This window comes from Trypanosoma theileri, assembly GCF_002087225.1.
Source record: "Trypanosoma theileri isolate Edinburgh chromosome Unknown TM35_Tth_21_V1, whole genome shotgun sequence".
In the NCBI taxonomy this organism is placed as follows: domain Eukaryota; phylum Euglenozoa; class Kinetoplastea; order Trypanosomatida; family Trypanosomatidae; genus Trypanosoma; species Trypanosoma theileri.
Window position 1 is genome coordinate 176,252 of NW_021639863.1, and position 14,012 is coordinate 190,263.

Consider the following 14,012-nt stretch of genomic DNA (forward strand, 5'->3'; position numbering starts at 1 on the left):
AAGAAAAAAAAAAAAAAAAAAAAAAAAAAAAGACAGCTGAAAACTCGTAATGACCTTTTTTTTTTTTTACCTACCTTGTACGTATTTCTTCTTTCCATTTGTTTTCTTTTTCTCCCATTGTGTCTCATTTACATCAAATACAGTTAATCCTCTCAAGAAAGAATATCTAGAAAAGAAGAAGAGGAAGAATAAAAAGAAAAAAAGAAAAGAAAAAAGAAAATACAAGATTCAAGGAAAAAAAAAGGTAGATTGATCCACCATCTTCTAATTACATTCGATCTTGTATACACTCAGTTCTTTCATTTTCTTTTCTTCCAGCATCATATGCATAGTTAGATAGATAGATAGATAGATAAATGGAGTTTCTCTTTCTATCTATCTCTCTTCCCTCACTCTTCCTTACTCCTTTGCGTTTCTTCCTTATCTATATGTGTCTCTCTACTCAGCCTCACTTGGCGCAGGTGTGGCCCCACGCAGGTGAATCTCAAAACCCTTCACTGCAAAATGTTTATCTTCTGCAGGTGTTACAAAGGGTGGAATAGCGGTTGTGGAATCATCTTTACCAATATAAATAACATTATCACACATAGACAAGCAACTGATATCACCCTCAAGACGTACTCCACCCTCAAAGGCATTTCCTCGTAATGTGAGATGCTGTGTAGGTATGAGTGGTGGCTGCGGGACAACATTTAGAGCCTTTTCCTTCGCATCTTCTTCTTCTTCCTCTTCTTCTTCCTCTTCCTCCTCTTCTTCTTCCTTTTCTTTTGCATTCATAGACTCTTGCAGTAGGGTTTCTTCAGGCAATGGATCTGGTAGCAATGGTGGAACAGGACCTTTAATAAGTAGACATTCTCGACCACACCACCTTACCGCACAGCGTTTTATTTTTGCTGAACCCCCACTTCCAGAAGCCAAGATCCCAACAGTACTATGACTTTCCATTCGCGTAGCACAAACTTCTGTACCTGTGCATCCATTTAATAAAAGCATACCAATACCACTGTGTGCAATAAAACAATCCTGAATGGAAACATCTGCATCATCCAAGTAAACACCAACTGCCGTTGTGGTTGTTTTTGGTATTTTTGCTTGATCCAATATATGTTGCCATCTATGTGCAAGACGAAGAATTGGACTTTGTTGGGCGTGACGAGCGGCACGATATAATAAACCCTCTGATTCTGCTTTTTGTCCTTCTTGAGGAGCGAGAATAAGTGAGTTATGAATACGTAACCCACATCGTGGAAAAGCATAAACCGCATGCTCTTTCCCTCCATAAATAACACAGAATTCCACCTGTACTGCAGTTAAAGGATGACCTACTAAGGTCGTTACCAATGGTGATGTTTGATCTTGTGATGAGGATGATTGATCTTGCTGTGGTGGTGGTGTTGAAGAAGATGAAGATGATGTTACTCCATTCACTTCGGATAATTTTTGGATTATTTGATTACCAAAAACACAGTGACGAATAGTAGCTCGACTAAGAGACTCAAAAGAGACTCCTCCAAGGAAGCACAAACCTTGTACTTCTAATCGTGATACAACAGTATTCTTTTTATTTGCTTCTTCCTCATCCTCATCTTGATCTTCATTTTCTCTTTCATGCTCCTCATCCTCCTCTTCATCATCCATTGCATCTTCTCGAGGATCATAGTGTTTGATAGGTTTTAGTACCGGTTCTGTTGAATCTTCTTTACCAGTAGCAATAAAAGGTCCACTGTTAACTACTACCAATTTCCCATTAAATACAGGAAAACATGATGGATCTGATTTTGTAGGAGTTACTGTAATTGGTTTTGGTGCCTCAGCCCCAAAAGGTGCATACCAAGGTCCTATACGACGTTGATCTGTAGGGATTCGTAGTTTTTTAGGATATCCATACTTTAGTCCCATCGCCACAGGTACACCCATTATGTGAAGACCATCTAAACGTGTTTCATCCATTTTTACCTCCTTCTCAGTATATGAACCAGGATAAACAAGAACAAGATCTTCACGGTATGTTACGATTTCTAATACATCCTGTAGATTTTTTAAAGTACTAAATCCACCTACATAATATGTACTAGGTCCATCTTGGTACTCCTCAAGTTCAACAAGTTCTGTCCATTCTTCGTCTTCTTCCTCCTCTTCTTCTTCCTCCTCCTCTTCTTCTTCTTCTTCTTCTTCCTCTTCTTCTTGCTCCTCTTTTTTACGTGCGTCCTTGTCGTTCTTTTCGCGAGCCATTATCTTTTTTTTTTTGTTTTTCTTTTTCGCTCTTTATTAGTTTTATATCCCCAGAGTCCTTTCCTTTTTTTTTCAACTTTGAGAGAAAAAAAAAAAATAGAATCAAAGAAACAAATACAAACATACACCATCAGTTTCCATATATTCCAACAACAAAAAAAAAAGATCATCCGAATAAATTTTCAAAAATGTTTTGATAATAAAAAGAATAGGGAGAGAGAAGATGGGGAAAAAGATGCTCCCAACAGGGGTCGAACCTGTGACCTTGGGCTTATTAGACCCACGCTCTAACCGACTGAGCTATAGGAGCCATAAGAATCATTTAAAAATGGAGAGAAGATAATAATTATTATTGAGTAAATTCCCACAAATATACACATGAAAGGTCTACAATAAATAAAGAAGATGTACACACAGTCTCTCTCTTTCTTTTTCTCTCTAAGGGATAACTAAAAAAAAAAAAAAAGTAAACTAACTAAACCATTTCTTCTCTTTTTTTTCTCTAAGCCAAACACTACCAAAACACCCACTCTCACCCTTTTTTTTCTGTTACTGTTTTTTTTTTTTTCTTTCTTGTGTGGGTGAAAAAGTATTGTACAAAAAGAAGAATAGGAAAAGAAAAAAAAAGGGATTTTGGGTGACGAGATAAAAACTATTAGGGACAAATTTCAGGAAGGCATACATCTCGCGTAGGAAAGATATAAATTTTTTTTTTTTCAACTAGAAAAACAGAAAAAACAGAAAAAAAAAAAAAAAAGAAACGGCAACGACAGGGGAGACGTGGTTTTCTTTTCACATTTTTCACTGTTTCTCACTTGTGTCTGAAGACCTTCACTCTATTTCTTTTCGCTCTCAAAAAAAAAAGAAAAAGAGCACTAACCACCACAAATAAATAAAAAAAAAAAATCGCTCCAACTCTTAACCGCAAATTATGATGAACAAAGCACATCAGCGAAAAGATCCAACGGCAGAGACGTTTGTCTAACCAAACTCTTCATAGTATGGAAAAACGTATATATACGATTACGTGTATATTTGTTTATCTTTCCCCATCATTTTTTACTGTATTCCATTCTGTATATATTGTTGTTTCTATAAATATATATATACATATAGCGTTGGGTAACTACCAGTACTAACTATCACCACCGCCACCTATATGTAATATGTATACATTTTATATTCAGGCTAGATATAGTATGATAACATTCTTCCACTCTCAGGACTTTTAAGCCTCCGTTTACGGAGACCTAAAGAGGAAACATCCCCATGTACTGTGCCAGTTTCTTCTTCATTTACGACTTCTCCACGCTGAACTGCCCGGCAACGTTGTAGTCTCTGACGATACTTTTCAACCTGACGATCTAACATTACTAATTCACGTGTTAACTTTGCAAGTTCCTTCGTAAGAAGATTCAACGAGGTATGAGTTTCACGGGCTACACTTTGAAGTTGTGCTAAACGTTCTATTCCTACTGAACCTTGATTTGTTAAGACTTCATACCGACGTCGAGACTCTCCTGCGGATTTTTGAAGTACACGGCATTGTTCTTCTAATTGTTCTTTACTACTTGTAAGTTCTCCTTCACGACCTCGTAAGTTTCGTCGTCGTCTTTTTAACTCAAGAGTCTCACGATGAAGACGATAACTATACGCATCTACCGCCGCAACACGACGTTCACCGGTAAATTGTACATCATCACCACTATCACCACTTCCGTTATTATTATTATTATTATTATTATTATTATCATAATTATCATTATTATTATTATTATTATTATTATTATTATGAGATAATGATGGACGCTGAGAAGGAGAGAAGAGTAAGAAATCGGAAACCCCTTTAAGCGGTTGACGACAAATAGGACATTTCGCATCATTTTTATATTCATATAATTGAACAGCACAGGGGAAGTGAAGCATGTGACCACATGGTAATACCACAATACCTTCATTCCCCATGTTTACATGACTCTCATCTAAATCACCAGGACTCAGTCCATGTGAACGTTTTTCCTTTTTACGATACTCCTCCACTGCTGAGAGAAAGGTGCGTGTGATACTATCAATACCAAGTTCATTCCCATCATTAAGACGCGGAACACCCGGTGCGAATGTGATTCTAAATTCCTCTTCTTCTTCTTCTCTTTCTCTTTCTCTTTCTCTTTCTGTTCCCTCTACATCTCTTCGTGAGTGGGTGGATCCTTGTGAAGATATAGGTTTATTTTTCTGTGGAGTATTTCTAGGCGAAGGTGAGCCACAACTACCACTACTGCCAGGGAGAAGTGTTTGTAAACATATGGAGCACTCGGCAACTCGCAGAGTATCAAAGAGCATCATCCCTTTCTACTCCACTCTCTCTCTCTATATATATAAATAGATGTGTGTGTATATGTGTGTTCTTTCCTTTATTTAAAAATATTTCTGTTTCTTTGGGTGAGGGGAGGGGAGAGGGGATTGTTACTCTGTGATTCGATTTTTTATTTTTTTTTTTTTGTTGTTGTTGTTCCTTTCAACCTTTTTTTCTTTTTCTTTGGCGCCTTTCACTTTACCGTCTTTGTACCTTCACAAACGAATAGGATAAAATGTATAAAGAAAGAAAGAAAGAAATAGATCGATAGATAATGAGAGATAGAAAGAGATAGAGTATACAGTAATACCAAAACTAATAATATTAATAATAACAATAATAAATAATAAAAGTGTATTAATCCGTATAACTTGTTTACACAAGTAATGTCTTATAAATCTGTGAGTATATATATATATATATGTATGCATGCTTGTACCACTCGAAGTAAAAATTAACAACAATAATAATAATAATAATAATAATAATAATAATAATAATAATAATAATAAAAGAACATACGAATAAATAAGGAACTTTAAAGAATGAAATGGTAACAAAGAAACAAATAAACACAAACTAGGTATTCATATACAAACACAATAACATCAATATCAAGAAAGTGACCATGTGGGTGGAGGTGCAGAGAAAATAACAGTCTGTCCTTGCCGGCAAACAAATCCACCTTCTTTTTCATGAACACTATCCCAACTACAACAAAGATCTGGAGAACTTTCTTTATCAACTCTTGACTCTTCCTTGTGTTCCTTATTATTATTATTATTATTATTATTATTATTATTATTATTATTATTATTATTATTATTATCACTAGAATCTTTCTTTTTCTCTTCTCTACTTTCCATATTGTGATCAGCAGAATTAGAATTTTCATCCACTAATAATAAGTGATGATCCATTTCATACTTCCACGCATGAAGAGCCACAACGCCTTGGACACTATTACTAAAGGAAGCCACTGGAATACGTCCCAAACATTCCCAACAAAGATCATCATGTGTATAAAAAGTTTCACGATAAGTTTTGGGTAATTCCTCCACACGAAAATATATCGTTGTCCTCTTATCTTGTTTAGTAGTCTCAACTGTTTCTCTCTCCTTTTCCTTTTCCTTTTCCTTTTCCTCTACTTGTTCCTGTGATTCCTTATCGTTATAATAGGACTCATCCCCAATGATTGGATGTCCCCAATCACTCAAATGCATACGAATTTGATGCATACGACCTGTGAAAGGCACACAGTGAACTAAAGTCTCACATTCATCCCGTACAATATGTGAAGAAGATNATTATTATTATTATTATTATTATTATTATTATGAGATAATGATGGACGCTGAGAAGGAGAGAAGAGTAAGAAATCGGAAACCCCTTTAAGCGGTTGACGACAAATAGGACATTTCGCATCATTTTTATATTCATATAATTGAACAGCACAGGGGAAGTGAAGCATGTGACCACATGGTAATACCACAATACCTTCATTCCCCATGTTTACATGACTCTCATCTAAATCACCAGGACTCAGTCCATGTGAACGTTTTTCCTTTTTACGATACTCCTCCACTGCTGAGAGAAAGGTGCGTGTGATACTATCAATACCAAGTTCATTCCCATCATTAAGACGCGGAACACCCGGTGCGAATGTGATTCTAAATTCCTCTTCTTCTTCTTCTCTTTCTCTTTCTCTTTCTCTTTCTGTTCCCTCTACATCTCTTCGTGAGTGGGTGGATCCTTGTGAAGATATAGGTTTATTTTTCTGTGGAGTATTTCTAGGCGAAGGTGAGCCACAACTACCACTACTGCCAGGGAGAAGTGTTTGTAAACATATGGAGCACTCGGCAACTCGCAGAGTATCAAAGAGCATCATCCCTTTCTACTCCACTCTCTCTCTATATATATATAAATAGATGTGTGTGTATATGTGTGTTCTTTCCTTTATTTAAAAATATTTCTGTTTCTTTGGGTGAGGGGAGGGGAGAGGGGATTGTTACTCTGTGATTCGATTTCTTATTTTTTTTTTTTGTTGTTGTTGTTGTTCCTTTCAACCCTTTTTTCTTTTTCTTTGGCGCCTTTCACTTTACCGTCTTTGTACCTTCACAAACGAATAGGATAAAATGTATAAAGAAAGAAAGAAAGAAATAGATCGATAGATAATGAGAGATAGAAAGAAACAGTGTATACATTAATACCAAAACTAATAATATTAATAATAACAATAATAAATAATAAAAGTGTATTAATCCGTATAACTTGTTTACACAAGTAATGTTTTATAAATCTGTGAGTATATATATATATATATAAGTATGCATGCTTGTACCACTCGAAGTAAAAATTAACAATAATAATAATAATAATAATAATAATAATAATAATAAAAGAACATACGAATAAATAAGGAACTTTAAAGAATGAAATGGTAACAAAGAAACAAATAAACACAAACTAGATGTTCATATACAAACACAATAACATCAATATCAACAAAGTGACCATGTGGGTGGAGGTGCAGAGAAAATAACAGTCTGTCCTTGCCGGCAAACAAATCCACCTTCTTTTTCATGAACACTATCCCAACTACAACAAAGATCTGGAGAACTTTCTTTATCAACTCTTGACTCTTCCTTGTGTTCCTTATCATTATTATTATTATTATTATTATTATTATTATTATTATTATTATTATTATTATTATCACTAGAATCTTTCTTTTTCTCTTCTCTACTTTCCATATTGTGATCAGCAGAATTAGAATTTTCATCCACTAATAATAAGTGATGATCCATTTCATACTTCCACGCATGAAGAGCCACAACGCCTTGGACACTATTACTAAAGGAAGCCACTGGAATACGTCCCAAACATTCCCAACAAAGATCATCATGTGTATAAAAAGTTTCACGATAAGTTTTGGGTAATTCCTCCACACGAAAATATATCGTTGTCCTCTTATCTTGTTTAGTAGTCTCAACTGTTTCTCTCTCCTTTTCCTTTTCCTTTTCCTCTCCTTGTTCCTGTGATTCCTTATCGTTATAATAGGACTCATCCCCAATGATTGGATGTCCCCAATCACTCAAATGCATACGAATTTGATGCATACGACCTGTGAAAGGCACACAGTGAACTAAAGTCTCACATTCATCCCGTACAATATGTGAAGAAGATGATAATGATGATAAGGAATAAGATGATAAGGAATAAGATGAAGAAGAAGAGCCACAGTAACGTAGTGGTTGACAGAGTGTTGCAGCTTCTGTTAAGAAAGGTTCTCTTAATTGTTTTCGACTGGCATCCTGTGGAGATTGTACTGTGCTATTATCATTATCATTGATGTTATTGATGTTCTTGGCAGTATTATTATTATTATTATTATTATTATTATTATTATTATTGGCAGTGGTGTTATGGTTGTTTTCATCATCATCGTCATCTTCACGAAACTTGTAATGTACTAACGGAGAAGCGAGTAACACCGTTGGTCCAATTTCTTCCATTGAAGGACTTTTAGTTTTTGCACACTGTGTAGTAGAGCCACTGGTAGCGAGAAAAAGACCATCCGTTGGTTTATATTTCTTCTTCTTTTTCTTTTTCTCTTCTTCTTCTTCACTTTCTTCACTTTCTCCTTCTTTCTTAGGAATATTCCGTGTATGGAATTGTTGTAATGCCTGTTGAGGAAAACGACCATGCACACGTGCCAAGTATCGTTTTCTCACACCCACATAAAGACTTTTTAACATTTTTTCCTCTAGTATTGGAGGACTATTATTATTTTCATTCTTTTCCATCATCGCTTTCTTTTGGGCTCGTAATGGTAGTAACAACTCTTGTAAAAAGACGGTTTCCATTTGTTTTGTTTTCTTCGTTAAGGCTTCTCCCACCCGCCGTGTAGCGGCCCGCGAGACTCCAAACAATAATACACCCGAAGTGACTTTATCTAAACGATAACAAGGACGTGGTAAACGTTCAAATGGTACAGATTCAAGTACTTCTATTCCTTTTCCTGTTTTTTCTTTTTCTTTCTCTTCATTTACACTATAGTAGAAGAGCAATTCTTGAATCTCTTCTTCCGTTAAGTGTATAGTGGAAACAATGGACTGCAGTAAGGGATCACGTTGGATAAGCCACGCATTGAGACGTTTGGGTGTTAACACATACTCTAACATAGATGTACAGGAATTCATAAAATAACGACCTCCCGCATGTGTGGGAACTCCAGCAGGTTTATGTACAATTAAAAGACCATACGCTTTAATACGTACAGCAGCTAAAAGAATAGGATCCACACCTGTTATCCCCATCTTTATAGGTATTTCATGTCTATGAATCGTATGCAATACGAGATCCCCTTGTTGTAATACTGTTGGTTCTTCTGTTGTTTGGATAGTGGTTCCTTCACTTTCATTCGGCACATCCACGCCTTGTGATCGTTTCATTCGACTTCTACGTACATTGTGATGTAGACAAGGTTGTCGCCGCAGTCGTCCCTGCTGTACACATGCCTCATAATAGGCACGGGAGTGATGGGCGTGTTCTTCACTGTACACATCTAATAAAGCCCGTCCGGCCCATCGTCCCTTTACAAACACACGGAAGGTGTAGTGATACGGCACTATATACCGGCGTACAGTCAAGGTGGATTCACTGCGGTGTGTATACCACGGAAAGCCGGGAATGAGCGGCGTGGCGTACAGTTCACGTGCGGCTGGAGAGGCCCATGATTCTTCCTCAAGCTTCACAAGCCGTTCAACATCCATTATAGAAAGAGAAATATACACAGAGAGAGAGAGAGAGAAAGAAAGAGAGCTTTGTTTATTTTTTTATTTTTGGATAGTTGATATGGAAATGTGAAAGAGAGAAAGAGAGAAAACAAATAAAGTGAAATAAAGGTAGTGCATACATGATAGAAAGAAGTATGGGATCTGTCAAACAGCTATTATGTATGAAGTCATCATTTACTTGTGAGAAAAAAAAAAGAAAAAAAAATCAATAAGGAGGCGCAAGAATAGTTCAAGTGAGAGGAGTTGCAAAAACAACACCAGTATTCACTAATGCAATTTATATAAAGATTAATATATATATATATATATTTGCAATTTACTTCTCCTCAAAGATCACTGGCCGTCCGACCCTTCACTACCTTCATTGCCTTTCTCACCGCTGACGGGGGTGGAATAGGCTCCTCCAAGAGATGTAAAGAAACTAATAGTGACATGATACGATCATATCCATTGTTTTGATGGACGTGATCCAATGCAAAGAGAATGTCTCGTACATCCTGTAATAAAAGAGAAGAAGAAGAAGAAGAAAGAGATGATGATGATGACTGAAGAGATGTGATGGTGTAATCAATCACAACACTCCAGAATCGTTTATCCGCATAGCGTAAAGCAGCGAGAGCACTACACACACTCGCTACATTTTCCAAAAGAAGTATTCCCTCATCCGCATTCTCACCATTATGTTTCTCTAGTTTTTCATTCTTCTTTTTCTGCTGCTGTTGTTGCTGCTGCTGTTTCTCCAATTCTTTACGTTCCTTCAATGAAAGTAATCGCAGTTGTGCCTGACGTCGTTTTGTTTCTGAGTCTTGTACGTGTTGCATAGATGCCCGCATTTGAACTTCTAGCGCACGGGCCAAAGCATGCATATGAGAACACACCGTATAAGAGATGGCCGTTGATCGAAGAGTCTCTCCTCCGTTCTTCCCACTATCATTATTATTATTATTATTATTATTATCATTATTATTAGTCGGGTCACTAAAATCTGCACATCTAGCCAACGCTGTAGCGAGTGCCGCAAGACGGAAAGAGTCGAGTTGCTCACATGCACCAAGTGCTGGTAGCAACAGACGATAAAGTACAGGCATGAGTTTAATCGGTGGATCTATTCTTAACAAAGCTGATGCCGCATCTGCTAATAAGATAACATTTTCTAATTCCTTCGGTGTGAGACGAACACCCATATCTCGCACTCGCTCTACTGTAGAATCAGTGAAGAGTGAAAGATCCCGCATTATCTCTTTTCCACTCTCATTAAGGTTTGACTCTGTGGGATTCTCCGATGGATGATAATGAGTAGCGTAAAGGGCATAGAGAAGACGTTCTTCTGCCAAATAAAAGATAACTACACGTAACTCTCTGATAACGGTAGTAAAGAGAGTTCTTTCCGTTAAATCCGTAATTTTGTTTGTCGATTGTGAATCTGTAAAGATAAGAGGCAACTGGGCTTCACCAAGTTGTACCAAGGCACATAAAGCCTGTAGAAATACAGGAAGAGAATGTAAATCATGTGGAATTCGCTCTTCACTCTTACCAAATGTGTTAAAAGAGAGAATCTCTTCTTCTAACAATAAACGTAATTGATCCACTTCTGCAACTGGAAAGTGTTTTCGCCAAAGTTTGCAGAAACGACGCCAAGTGTCTACATCATCACCTCTTGTCATCACTACTTCTTGAATACTCTCCACAATATATTGCCAAACAGGCATATCTAATAATGATGATGATGATGATGATGATTCTATTGTTGGTGTTGTTGTTGTTGTTGTGAGGTTGGATTTAATTAAATGGTCAGAAGAAGACGTTGATGGTATACATTTCTCCGGTGTGTGAAGAGCATCACTGTGCTCACATCGCCGCTGGTGTAAACCAATAAAGTAAATGGACGGTATTTGAATACGCCATCTTCGCAGTGTATGGAGACAACACAGATTTATCTTCGTCATCATTGATGAAAGGAGTAAAAAAAAAAAAAAAAAAAAGACCTCATGTATATACAAATTAACAAAATAAGAAGAAGAAGAATGTAAAAAAAAAAAAAAAACAATTATAATAAGAGTATGAACATTACTGAGTTAGGATAGTGTGAGCAGTACTGCTGCCGTTGCATTCAAGGTTCAAGTAAAAGCAAAAAAAAGGAATTTTTTGTTTGTAGTGTGATGAATGAGAGAAAAAAGAGAGAAAAATGCAATTTTCATGGCATCTCTCAATCTCTCTTAACAAATTCCTCCATATTTCTTTTTCTTAAAAGAAAGAAAGAAAGAAGCAAACAAACAAACTTCAGTAGAGGCACAAGTCAATAATGTTGACGATAATTAAACCTTTTTATAACTATAAATATATCTCTCTTTCTTTAATGGTGCCATATGTGAGGAAAAAAAAAAAAAAAAACAGAAAAAAATTTTCTTTTTTTTGAGGGCAATATAAATTCTCTCCTTTTGTTTTTTTTTTCTGTTGAGCATTTCTCTCCATTGCCCCACTAACTCCATTTCTTATTCTTGTTATTCCTCTCATTCCCTTTTTTCTTTCTTTCCTTCTTTCCTTTCCTTTTCTTCTTCTTTTCCATTTTCGGGTTTCATCACATGTAATTTAAACTCCCACCTTCACAGACAATCTCCTCCCATCACAATCATCACTATTGGATTCCTCTTTTTCAAAATGAAAAAAAAGAGGGCCATGCAAACAGAGAACAAGCGAAAAAAAAAAAAATAATAATAAATAAAGTAATCCAGAAACACAACAACAACAACAACAATGATAAAACAATAATAATAACAATCATCAACATCATCATCAATGCAAACACCTCATTTCTGCCTCTTTCTCTTTTTCTTCTCTTCTCTTTTCTTCTCTTCTCTTCTCTTCTCTCTTCTCTACAGTGAGGCCTCATCGGGTAACATACCCTCACGGAAGGCCTCCTTCAATCGCTGTGCCAACTCCGGGGCGAGATCGTTGCCGTAATGTGCGAGTAGTGCCTGCAGTTGTCGTCCCTCCTCCGCGGTGACGGGCCGCACACGTTTGCCGGTCTTTGGGTCCACGAGATCATCCCGCTGCTCCATCACAACCGCCAACATATCATTTGCCTGTGTGAAGATGGCCTGCAGAGATTTCTTTGGCACATATATCTTTAGAGTAACAACCACATCCAGAATGCTGAGAATAACGGGAAGTGCGGGATAATCCACTTCATCCAATCGACATCCAACTTGTTCTCCCATCGCCCGTAATTTCTGTCGAGTTGGTTCCGCATTCATGGCATTTCTCCCCCCATCACTTACCTTTGCATAGCAGGTGCGAATACTAACCATAGCAGCATTCGCCATATGATGAGTGAGTTGATCTGCTGTGCAAATCCGCTCTACAAGTCTCTCACACACCTCCAGTCGCATCGTTCGCCATTTGCGGAGTACATGTGAGAGCGTTGCGCATTCATGCGGTGTGAAATCTCCCACGTGATTTGTTGCCCGAATGGCGAGTGGTTCCAAATGAAAAGGCGTGAGATCATGTACGGTGTAACACTGTAGAATACCCAATAATGAAGGGAGATCAAAGTCATTCGCAAGAGTTCCTACTCGACGTGAAAGGGCAAGTAATATTTTACGTCTAATATCAAGTGTTTCCTTTGCACATCCACGTCGGGTTTTAAATAATCGTGTAGAAAAGGCTTTAATAGAAGACATATCAATATTTTCATAATTACTAAATTTTAACATTGCCTTTTCCATACGATTCCATAAATGACGATTATAAAAATTAGATGATACCACATGAGTAGAGATGTAAAGTACATCATCTGCTGAAAGTACACCATCATTATCACGACGTAAGACTTCTACAGTTAACATACGCATAGCGGCTGTATACTTTGTCTCTTCTAACCAATCTCTTTCTTTTAATGATGTAGTATAATAAAGTGTACGGCGAAGTTCATGCATACCTGCTTGTTGTAATAATGGTGTCTTTTGCATTTGCTGAACAAGTGCCGTCATCTCACTTACCGCAGATGTTTTGAGTTCATCCACAAATTCTTCCATTCCTTCTTGTGTGAGAATTTCCGCACTTGCTCCTAATGCATTTTGTGCTTTTAATTGTAATGCCAACTCATCTGCTTTGGCAATACATTCAGATAAGACATCACAGTGGCCTGTAATAGCCGTTGTCGGGGCTGTCAATGCCCCGTTGGGTCCTGAACCCGGTGTGTATGTGACTGGCAGTGCCCCCTCAACTCCATTGGCGGATGTCATTGCAGTTTCCTGCGCTGTTGTTGTTGTTGTTGATGTATTTCCGGAATAACTTGTTACCATCCATCGTTGTTGGTTAGAAAGTGCTGTATAAGAGGATGAGGATGAATGGGCACCGGCACTACAAATATACAGTTGTGTTTGTTGTTGTGATGGTGATGGTTGTTGAGAAGATGTGAACAGTGGTGCTCTGCGGGAGAGGACCCGTGAATTTCGCAGCGCGTAATGCTGCACGACTAAAGAACGTCGCATGTGAAGACGATACTACTACTTTATATACATATATATATTGAAATGGTTTTTATTTTGTTGTTATTGTTGAGAGAACAAGAAGGAAAAGAACAAAATAAAGCAAAAAATAAACATGGATATCTATATATATATATA

General features: G+C 37.1%; 7 protein-coding genes across 7 annotated transcripts; all 7 read right to left on the reverse strand.

The window, feature by feature from the left end:
• Positions 1–438: 438 nt before the first annotated feature.
• TM35_000211650 (uncharacterized protein) lies at positions 439–2,232 on the reverse strand (the record flags this gene model as incomplete). The annotated part of the gene is made up of 1 exon (XM_029027015.1): positions 439–2,232. The coding sequence occupies one exon, from the start codon at positions 2,230–2,232 to the stop codon at positions 439–441; it is 1,794 nt and encodes a 597-aa protein (XP_028881625.1).
• A 1,188-nt stretch (positions 2,233–3,420) lies between these two features.
• On the reverse strand, positions 3,421–4,572 carry TM35_000211660 (uncharacterized protein; the record flags this gene model as incomplete). The annotated part of the gene is made up of 1 exon (XM_029027016.1): positions 3,421–4,572. One exon carries the CDS (start codon positions 4,570–4,572, stop codon positions 3,421–3,423), a length of 1,152 nt encoding a protein of 383 aa, XP_028881626.1.
• A 627-nt stretch (positions 4,573–5,199) lies between these two features.
• Positions 5,200–5,823, reverse strand: TM35_000211670 (tRNA pseudouridine synthase 9; the record flags this gene model as incomplete). The annotated part of the gene is made up of 1 exon (XM_029027017.1): positions 5,200–5,823. One exon carries the CDS (start codon positions 5,821–5,823, stop codon positions 5,200–5,202), a length of 624 nt encoding a protein of 207 aa, XP_028881627.1.
• Positions 5,824–5,849: 26 nt separating this feature from the next.
• On the reverse strand, positions 5,850–6,470 carry TM35_000211680 (uncharacterized protein; the record flags this gene model as incomplete). The annotated part of the gene is made up of 1 exon (XM_029027018.1): positions 5,850–6,470. One exon carries the CDS (start codon positions 6,468–6,470, stop codon positions 5,850–5,852), a length of 621 nt encoding a protein of 206 aa, XP_028881628.1.
• A 616-nt stretch (positions 6,471–7,086) lies between these two features.
• On the reverse strand, positions 7,087–9,360 carry TM35_000211690 (uncharacterized protein; the record flags this gene model as incomplete). Its single annotated transcript, XM_029027019.1, has 1 exon — positions 7,087–9,360. One exon carries the CDS (start codon positions 9,358–9,360, stop codon positions 7,087–7,089), a length of 2,274 nt encoding a protein of 757 aa, XP_028881629.1.
• A 350-nt stretch (positions 9,361–9,710) lies between these two features.
• On the reverse strand, positions 9,711–11,333 carry TM35_000211700 (uncharacterized protein; the record flags this gene model as incomplete). The annotated part of the gene is made up of 1 exon (XM_029027020.1): positions 9,711–11,333. The coding sequence occupies one exon, from the start codon at positions 11,331–11,333 to the stop codon at positions 9,711–9,713; it is 1,623 nt and encodes a 540-aa protein (XP_028881630.1).
• A 924-nt stretch (positions 11,334–12,257) lies between these two features.
• TM35_000211710 (uncharacterized protein) lies at positions 12,258–13,877 on the reverse strand (the record flags this gene model as incomplete). Its single annotated transcript, XM_029027021.1, has 1 exon — positions 12,258–13,877. One exon carries the CDS (start codon positions 13,875–13,877, stop codon positions 12,258–12,260), a length of 1,620 nt encoding a protein of 539 aa, XP_028881631.1.
• Between the last annotated feature and the right edge of the window lie 135 nt (positions 13,878–14,012).